Here is a 10,453-nt window from a genome sequence, read left to right on the forward strand (position 1 = left end):
AATGTACAGTCCTCCACTCACAGATGTGTGGTAGCTATGTAAGAGGTGCATTGGCTGGGAATTGAACCTACATAGAAGGAAGAATTCTACCACTGAGCTTGACCAGTCACTCTGGATAGGCAATATGGGCCCTCAAGAGTTGGCATCTCCCTTTCTTCTTTCAGCAGCCTTCTAGATTCCTGTCATCCTCAAGCTTTGTGATAACCAGAGGAAACAGCAATGAGAGTTCCACAGAAATGACCTCCACCTGAGCTGACCACGAGTGCTCACTGGAACATTTCTTCTTCCTACAAAGAGAGGATTGGCCGTTTTGTGTCAGAAGTTGTAGTTATTCCAGAAGCAGTCAGAGGAAGACCTAGCCTGCTGTTTCCTCTGGTCAGTTTTTAATCCCAAAGCCATTCCTCAAATCTGGCTCTAAATGCAGTTGTTGTTGTTATTAGGTGCCAACGAGTCAGTACCAATTCATAGCGACCTTATGCACAGCAGAATGAAACACTGCCCGATCCTGGGCCAACCTCACTACTGTTGCCACACTTGAGTCCATTGATGCTGCCACTTGGCCAATCCATCTCTTTGGGGGTCCTCCTCTTTATCTCTGACCCTCCACCTTACCAAACATGATATCCTTCTCCAGTGACTGGTCCGTCCTGACAATATGTCCAAAGTATGAGAGAGGAAGTTTTGCCATCTTGGCCTCCAAGGAGCACTTTGGCTGCACTTTTTCCAAAACAGATCTGTTGGTTCTTTTGGCAGCCCATGGCACTTTTAGTATTCTCCTCCAACACCATAACTCAAATGCATCAACTCTTCTATGGTCTTCCTTTTGCATGCATATGAGGTTATTGAAAATACCATGGCTTGAGTCTGGTGCATCTTAGTTCTCAAGCTGACATCTTTGCTCTTCAACACTTTAAAAAGATCTTGTGCAGCAAATGTGCCTAATGCAATACGTCCTTTGATTTCTTGACTGCTGTTTCCATGAGTGTTGATTGTTGATCCAAGAAGAATGAAATCCTTTACAACTTCAATCTTTTTTCCATTGATAAGAATGTTGTTTATTGGTCCAGTGGTGAGGATTTTTGTTTTCTTTACATTGAGATGCAACCCATACCAAAGGCTGTGCTCTTTGATCTTCATCAGTAAATACTTTAAGGCCTCTTCACTTTCAGCAAGCAAGGTTGAATCATCTGCATATCTCAGGTTGTTAATGAGTCTTCCTCCAATCCCAATGCCATGTTTTTCTTCATAGAACCCAGGTTCTTGGATGATTTGCTCAGCATACAGGTTGAATAAGTATGGTGAAAGAATACAACCTTGTCGCACACGTTTCTTAATTTTAAACCATTCAGTGTTCCCATGTTCTGTTCGAACAACTGCATCTTAGTCCAGGTACAGATTCCTCATGAGCACAATTAAGTGTTCTGGAATACTCATAATTCACAATGTTGTCCACAGCTTGTCAGGATGCACACAATCGAAAGCCTTTGCGTTGTCAATAAAGCACAGGTAAACATCTTTCTGATATTCTCTGCTTTCAGCCAAGATCCATCGGACATCAGTTGGCCTCCATGTTTTCTGGCTGTTAGCATGCACGTTCCTCTGTGTGGAGTGGGCTCGGACCTCTCACAGCATTCCCCAGCCCAGAACCAATAATTCAGAGAAAAAGTACCTGTTTGTATTTAGGTACATCCATCCAAGGACTATTTTTGGGCACCAACTCCTATGTGCCAGGCCTCATGCAGCCAGTGGGGTTGATTTTCTAATTAGCAGACATACCAGCCACTAGGACATTCACAACCCCAGGTCTTCCAAGTTATGGGGCACTTGTTGGATTGTGTTGTCAGACCTCCATTTCCTCCTCTGTAAAATGTAGTTTATGGTGCCACCTCCATGAGCTTCCCAAGATGGTGAGAGAGAGCAGGCAAGCCTGGCACTACCAAGAAGCACTATACAAGAAAGGTGAAGCTAGGAGCCAAGGGTCCTCTGCAGGCCTTTCCCAAAGTGGTGAGCAAGCTGCCAGAGCCTGGGTCTCTAACTGGAGGCCGCACAATCCCATTCTGGCCTTGAGAAGATATAACAGAGGAGTCTGGATTGCTGGCTTCTCAAAGATGACTCAGCCCACATTGCCACAAGGCATGTACCCCAGTTGCCCCACACCTTTTTTCACCCATTGTCATAGTTGTGTGGTGCTGCTGTAATAAAATTACCATAAGTGATTTGCTTTAAGAACAGAAGTTTGTTATTTCATGATTTGGGCTCTTGGGCTGTAGGGTCAGGCCCCTCCTTGTGGGTAGCCCCAGGCATTTCTTGGCTTATAGATGGTTCCTCACATGGTCTGTCCTCTATGTGTGTGCCCCTCTGTGTCTAATCTATTTATATTCAGAACGGTGGTTCAGAAGAGATTAGAATTAAGACCCACTGTACTCCTGTATGACCTTATTAACATAACAAAAGAAAACCTCTATTTCCAAATTCTATTTGCAGGAGTTGAGCCCTGGTGTGATATTGTAGGCTAAGCACTGGACTACTAGCCTCAAGGCTGTTCAAACCCACTAGCAACTTTCAGAAAACCTGTACAGTGTCACTATATGAGTTGGAATCGACTAAGTGGCACACAACAGCAACAACAAGGGAGTTAAGTCTTCAACATAACTTTGTGGCAGGCAAACACAATTCAGTCTGTAATGCCCCTCCTGCTACTCACCTACCCTTGACAGCATATGGGCAGCCTCTGCCACTTCTATCTAAAGGGCTGGCATTCCTCTGCTGCGGAGGAGAAGAGTCAGGTGGCAAAGCAGATGATAAAGGGGCAGCCAAGTCTGTCTTTGTTCAGGAAGGACCACTGGGCAGCTATTGAACATCTGTGTACCTGATCCTTCGAGAGCTAGACTATATCTTCTCCAGAGGTTCCCAACATCTTTTAAAGTAGGAAGCCTCTCTTCAGACAGACTACTTTAGCAGATGCGCAGAACAAACAGGGGTCTAGTGAAGGGATGCTGCTTCTCCCTGCCTCCCTCAAATCAGGAGTCTCTGAAACACTTCAGAGCAGTTTTATCATTCCATGGACCATTTTTTGGATACTCTTCTGGTTGGCAGGTAACTGAAGCCCAGAGAGATTGGATCAAGTTCTCACCGAATAGTTTCTCTGTAAGGACACTGTAGTTTTTCCATTGTTTTGTTCAGAATGTGTTTACCAGGCCTGCAGCAGATGCTGTTGATGGCCTCCCCACATGTTTCCTGGGCCCACTTCTAAGTTCACATGTTTCTGGGGTCCAGTGCTCACCACAAGGGCTTTCTCTGGTGCCTGGGTGCACCCTCAGCTCTTGCAGACAAGCCTAGAAGTGGGAGTGGAGCAACCTTCATAAACCTCAACTAGGAAAGGATGAAAATGCGACAAGGCGTATTCCACCCTGTCCCTCAGGGATCCCCAGTGGGACTGAGCTCCAGTTGCCAATGGCAATAACTCATTCTTTCATGTCTTTTTTAAAATTTTGGTGAATATATGCACAGCCAAAAATATACCATTTTTACAACTTTTATATGTATAATTCAGTGACTTTGATTACATCCTTCAAGTCGTGTTCCTGTTTTCACCCTCCTTTTCCATGTTATTCTCCCGTCATTACCTTAAACTCACTGCCCCTCAGCTTCCCATCCAACCTTTCAAGTCACTGTTGTCAGTTTGATCTCACATAGATAATTCTTTCAAAGAGCACAATGTTCAAAGTTGTCATACTTTTCTAATTAAAATGCTTCCTTTTGTGACTCAAAGAAGACTTTAGGAGATCATTTTAGTTTAAGGTTTAACATTTAAATGTTATCGCAGGGCAACATATTCAAGGGTTCATCCAGTTTAGTGGCTTCGGAAGTCTGGATTCTATTGAGAATTTGAAATCCAGGCACCATTTACTTCTGACCTCATGGTGAAGGCGGCAGCTGTTCATGGAGGTAACCAGGCACATATCTGATCCCTTCCTCTTGCTCTTGTCGCTCCCCATTCCTCTGTTGCTTCAGATGAAGTCAGACTAATTATTGTACCTTGGAAGGCTTCTTGCTAGCTCTTAGTACCCAGACACTAAGCAATGAACTAGGAGGTAGAACAGAATGACTAGGAGATCATATTAGGCTAACTGGATGTCCCTCAAAACCATGATCCTAGACCTCCAAACCAAGAAAACAAGTCCTGTGAGGAGGTAATTGGTTGTGAATAAGCAGTCTCAACAGCTGCCCCCCTTTTACTGATAAAAGGTATATAACACAATATTTGCCAAATTCAACACTTTCCAGGTGTACAGCTCTGTGGTATCAATTGCTGTGTAACCACTGAATTTCTCATCACCATAAACGGAAACTCATTGCTTACCAAACAGGGGCTCCCTTTCCCTGCTCTCTCTTACCTTTGGTAACCACTAATATGAGGGGGCTTCAAAAAGTTTATAGGAAAACTCCATTCTCTTTCAATTCTATTTTTTCACAAACTTTTTTAAACCCCCATATTAAGTCTGTTCTCTCTATTTTTGTCATTTATATAATTTATATAAGTGAGATTATACTCATTCTTGATGAGCATTTCCTCCATAACGTCCCAACTATTTCATCCTCGCTCCCTAAGAACCCCTCCCAAATGAAACAACCACATGTTTGTGTTTGCCTTAAGCTCTGCTCTGAGGGAGCTAGAGTGGTTTCAATGCTTCATGGTCACCCAGATCCTTAGATTTGAAGTGCATGGGACTGAAGAAGCTATGCCTGGTTTTCTGCTTTCCTTCCCTTCCCATCCAGGACATCACCAGCTTGCTGCATACTATCTACGAGGTGGTCGATTCCTCTGTCAACCACTCCCCAACATCCAGCAAGACGCTGCGGGTAAAGCTCACAGTGGCACCTGATGGGAGCCAAAGCAAGAAGAACATCCTTCTCAATCCCTCTGGTGAGGGATCACCACCACCGGGCAAGTGTGGCTGCAGAAGCAAGCCCTCCGACATTCCACTCCCACTCCCACTCCCCTCAGGCAAAACCAACACCCTGCCTGAGTGGGGCCAAAGGGAGTTCTAAGGGCTTTCCTGGGAGCTGCTTTGTAGATGAAATAGGGTTTGAACTGGTCAGTAGGGGCATATGATTTGGACAGGGAAGGGGAGGAAAGGGATTCCAGGTGGAAGGACCCGCATAAGCAAAGACATGGAGGTAGGGATGAGCACAGCAGGCAGCCAGAAGACCTATAGTAAAACATGGTGTTGAGGGCTGAGGAGTTTGGGGGAGGAAATCAGGGGCACAGATAGCTGTGAGTTGCCTCTGTTTGGTCCCAGCTCAACCACTGTGAAGCTGCAGTGGGCTACTTTTCAAGAAACAAGTGGAAGCTTAGAAACCTAGCAAGGCCAGGAGGCTGGGGGCCCAGGTACAAACTGTTCACAGGATGTTTCTTGGGCTTCTTGGGGGAATCAGACCTACAGAGCACACGGCCCAGAGCAGAGACCAAGCCTACAGAGGAGCTGCGCAGCTGGGAGAAGAAGCAGAGAGCCCCACTCAGGTATGGTAGGCCCAGGTAGCACACATGAGCCCATACTGAGTGTTAGCTGAGTACCTGTGCGTGAGGTATTCCAGAGCATGAGGCTCACCAGGAGACCGACAATTCCAATCACAGACTTATAAATCAAACCCTAAGTAATTAAAATGCTTTACACTGGATATGTGTTAGAATTCAGAACTTTCTGGACTTTATAAAGGGGCTCCTGGTGTACTTTCCATATATTATTTGTGGGTTCTGGGCAGCACCTAAACATCTAACACATTGATATTTCTTTAGGGAGACTTCATACTCACACTAAGGGAGCTAAAGGGCCAGCTAAAGTGTCATGCAAATTCATTCCAATTTTCAGGCTTTTGGATTTCAGAATTTCTGATAAAGGGTTGTGAAGCTGCAATAATAGCAGCATCTGTTGCTGTACTTTAAGTGGAAAGAAGGAAGGCGAGGAAGGAAAGAGTCAATAGCAGAGATGTAATAGGTGTAAGAGGACATGTGAGCACATTGTAGAAAGGGTAAGGGAATGACTAGCATTTGAGAAGCACCAGCTCAGGGCAAAAGGGGGTTCGAGCAGTGACACAGGGTGAGAACACAGAAGGGGGACTGTTCATGGGGTCTGGGGAGAGTGCTAAGGATAGAGGTATTTGGGTCAGCTGAAGAGGTGGGGGTAGGGCAGGGAGGTAGGACCAGACAAATCACAGAGGGCCTATGATGAGAGGTTGTCCTGCGAGAGGATAATGGGGTCTCTCCCCCCACATTTATACACATTAGTGAGACCTGTACTGGGCTTTAGGGTGGGCTATAGAGTTGTCCAGGAGTCCTGGTGTGGTGCTGTGGGTTAATGCACTGAACTGCAAAGTCAATCTGAACCACAAGCTCAGTGGTTCAAGCTTACTCTGGAAACCCTATACAGGGTCTCTATGGGTCAGAACTGACTCAGTGGCACTTACCACCAACAACATAAAGTTGTCCAACCTCAACTTCAACAATTTAGGGGGCTCCTGCTGTTCATACCCCTTAGGGAACCTGGCTGGGGGTTAGCTGCCTGCCTGTAGTGGGTGCATGTTTTGAGGCCTGGTTTGGTGGCATCTTTAGATTCAGCCTGTAACCCTTGACATTTGCTTTGGGAGGCTGGGCAGTGGTCTTTATTGCCATGACTAGGGGAGGAACCCGAGGCACAGAGAGCCAGCAGAGGTCACCATTCCATACCCACCCCTTTCCCACAGCCTGGAGGAATTTAAGAGTCCAGAATATTTGTCAGTAGCCCTTGGGGCCTCCCTCAGCTGGTGACCTGTGTACCCCAGCTCACTTTCTTCCCCTGTAGGTTCCAGGGCGACAGCCGCCTGGAGCAGTCAGGCTGCTACCACCACTGCGTTGACGAGAACATCGAAAGGAGAAACCACTACTTAGATCTCGCTGGGATAGAAAACTACACTTCCCAGTTTGGGCCGGGTAAGAAAGTTCCTGTACCTTCCCAGGCTGGGGGCAGAACATGTGGGTGTAGTCACTATTGAAGTTGGGAGAACAGGTCTTCTTGGAGGAAGATGACGTAAAAAACATTTTCAAAATTAATCAATGTGCAAAGTTGAAGAAAACCAAATTGAATCCAAGCACTATCTCTCAACCCACCACCAGGCCTGCTTCCCAAGGTCCCACTGTTTATCTGGAGGCCAGGTGTCCCTGAACAGATGCGCACTATACCACCTGTTGACTTTTTGCTGAGATCCATAAAGACAGCTCACACACTTTCTCCCTGCTCTCCTCTCCCCTTCCTCCTAGTCTGATGAAGTCTCTCTGGGTTACTTCTGTACATTTCAGGAATAGACTCAGATGCTTTCATGTTCCAGTGACCTTAGGCAGTTCGCATTTCTCTCTCTCTTTCCGCCCACTCTCTCTAAAAAAGAATGTGTTACTTTCGGAGACAACATTTAAGCCACTTAATAGATGGAAAACTGAAGTCCAACATCCACGTGATGCCCTCCGAAGCGCTGATGGGGGAGGGGGGGGTGCAGCTTGGGTAAAGAATGTTTGACCTTGATCAATCTTGCAGAACTGGGTGTGGGTAGATTTCTAGGGGACAGTGGCGCCAGCACCTAGTGATTGCTCACTGAACGTCTGTTGATTTTCTTCCTAGGTTCCCCTTCAGTGGCTCAGAAGTCAGAATTGCCCACCCGCACCTCCAACCCCACTCGGCCTTGCTCCCATGAGCAGGAAACCTTTCATGGCCCACACAGGAAGTCCCAAGGCGTGGACCCAGGCTCCTCCCACTTCCTTGACACCCCATTTGCCAAGGTCTCGGAGGTCCAACAGCGACTTCGGGTCACCCAGGATGGGAGCAAGCACTCTGTGAGGTCCCCCAAGGCCCAGGGCAAGAGCACAGGTGTGGGCCACACAGCCAGAGGGGCTAGAAGCAAACCCCCTTTGGGGCCCGCCAGCTCTTCAGTGACCCCCACCATCCATCTGGCCACCAGCCCGGCCTTCCTCCCCACCCTGGCACCCCTTGGTCACAAGAAGCACAAACACCGAGCCAAGGAGAGTCTGCAGCCGCAGCTGGCAGCGGGTGCAGTGGTGGGGCGGGAACAGGGGAGGGAGCTGCCCGCCATGGTCCTCTATGAGAGCCAGGCTGGGCAGGCAGTCCAAAGACACGAGCACCACCACCACCACGAACACCACCACCATTACCACCACTTTTACCAAACCTAGGCCCCTTCCCAGCCTGCCCCTCCCATAATGCTTTGAGGCATTATTCTATTAATTATTGTTATTATGATGGTTATTGTTATTAATAATTATTGTTACTCCACTAATATTTCGCTAGCATCCATGTAGAAGATATATGGAAACACAGAACTAAACTTTTATTTATATGTTATGGGACTGCATTACTGACCCAGGAAATGACTGAGTTCGGAAATGGCCTGTTAATGGCAGGGGCACCTCAGTTTTCTCGTGGATCCCCCACACACACACCATTCCCAAGCCCCCCTGCGAGCCCTTGGCTAAAACTCTGCCACCACTTCAATCTCTCCCAGGAGAACACTCTTCCCTAACCTGTCTTCCAGAAACCCTTGGAATCTCCAAGAAGATAAACAGCTGCTACCTCTTAGTATTTTTCTGAGTTTATGTTGCCCTTACCTGGTTGTCCAGACATGTGACCACCTTGCTGTTGTATTTTTCTGTCCCAACCTAGTGACATTTGCTGTCCTTTCCAGAAGGATTGCATCATTGCCCCAAATAAGCCCCACCTTTCCACCACGTCTCTTACTCATCCCCCTCCCCTTTTCTTCTTTAGAAAGATTCCCACACATACAATTGAGCCTGTCTCAGCAACCAGTCTTCTCATGCTGAAAACCACGGGACAGAAACCAACTACACTTACAAGCACAGTTTTTCAAGATCAGGCAATTGTGTGTGGCTGGTTGTGACTGAGGGTGTGGGGGCCTTGGGTTTTACCATGGGCAAATATATATTTCCCTACGTGGTTCTGGACCAGAGCTTTCCATATCTGTAGATACCTGTCATCTGCTTGTTTCTATGTATCTTTCTATAAATATACACTCTCAGGTACCTTTTCTGTGTGGAGGAATTGATGGTTTGCTTCTCTGGTGATTTGTTGGGGCTGACTGTCCATCAGCTATGAGCTTGCTCCTCTCAGAGCTCCTTTCTCAAGGACTGAAGACTGACAGAAATTGGATACAGAAACTTGGAGGAAAATGGAAACAGTGACCAGAGTTGGGTTCCAGAGCAGTGTCTCTGAAAGCGGATTCTGTCTGGCCAGCGTCTGCGGAGTCCAGGAAAAGAACCACTGCTGACTAGTTGTGCCAGCAAAAACAGATGCACACTCAAATTAGATGATTGGGGGAGATTTTAATAAAGGAGTATCTACAGAGTGTGGGCAAAGCCTGAGAGGCTGCAGAATTTGGGGGCTAACGCTAGCGTACCACTCCCACCTCTGGGCCTGAGGAGTTGAGGGAGCTTATTATCCTCTACAGACAGGTAGGGCTTGGCATCTATAGGAGCTGGGACCTTCCATTTATGGATGTAGCCAGTCTGAAGGGACCCTGCAGGGAAAGTCATCTGCGGCCCTCACTCTCCTGCCAGCTCTGGATCCTGACTGAAGCCAGTGGGAGCCAGAGAACCTGGGAATATACTGAGACATGGGCAGTCTCCTAGAGCAGAGGGTGAGTAGGAAGGGACCCAACGAGAAAGCATCACTGAAGCCACCTTCCTTTCTGCTAATCTGTCTACTAGATCAGACCTCTTTTCCAGAGTCTCCGTTGTTTTTTTTTTAATGTAATTAGTGAGTTGTTGTTTTTGAAGCAAGTAGGCATAGCTGCTGCCACCATATTAGTTTTGGTAATTGCTAATGTATCTGGGATGGGATTCTGCTATTTAGTTCTCAAGCAACTCTATGAAGAAGGCCCTGGAAGCTCATTGAGTATATATAAGGCTCAGAGGTTCAGAGACTTGCTTGAAATCCCACAGTAGTAGGTAAAGAGTTGAGAGGCTCTAATCTACACAATCCCTTAACCAGAGACTTGTGGTTGGGTGTCACTGTTTGGGCCTGTCATTCAGGGCCCAACTGAATGTCCCCAAACTAGGGTGAAAGCAAGAACAGGCTTTGAGGCAACAGGACCCAGAGATGTGAATACTCAATGATTCTTGTCCCTCCCTCTCCCTGGATTTATACATCAGGCTCTGTCACAAGGCAGGGTGTGGCTGCTGGCATTCTGGAAGCAGAACCTGAAGGAAAGGTTCTCGTACTAGCTCTAGTTGAGGAAGCCCAGGCAAAGATTCTTACAGACTAGTCCTTGTATGACGCTGCTTCTCAGAAACCCTCTGTGAGGCCTTATGGGTTGGGACTGATTCAACAGCACGTCACAACAATAGGCTCGCATCTGGCACTCATCCCTGGACCAATTACCAATCACCATC

The 10,453-nt window shown here is 47.1% G+C and overlaps 1 protein-coding gene across 1 annotated transcript in view; it reads left to right on the top strand.

The window, feature by feature from the left end:
- Window positions 1–8,221, top strand: part of NKD1 (naked cuticle homolog 1 (Drosophila)) — a 143,297-nt gene extending 135,076 nt beyond the window's left edge. Inside the window, exons 7-10 of the mRNA XM_006873719.1 lie at window positions 4,780–4,927; window positions 5,440–5,524; window positions 6,843–6,970; window positions 7,653–8,221. Of these exons, the coding sequence (XP_006873781.1) occupies window positions 4,780–4,927; window positions 5,440–5,524; window positions 6,843–6,970; window positions 7,653–8,221 (930 nt within the window). The remainder of the gene's footprint in view (window positions 1–4,779; window positions 4,928–5,439; window positions 5,525–6,842; window positions 6,971–7,652) is intronic.
- The last annotated feature ends 2,232 nt before the right edge of the window (window positions 8,222–10,453 follow it).

This window comes from Chrysochloris asiatica, unplaced genomic scaffold (genome assembly GCF_000296735.1).
Source record: "Chrysochloris asiatica unplaced genomic scaffold, ChrAsi1.0 scaffold00251, whole genome shotgun sequence".
Taxonomy (NCBI): domain Eukaryota; kingdom Metazoa; phylum Chordata; class Mammalia; order Afrosoricida; family Chrysochloridae; genus Chrysochloris; species Chrysochloris asiatica.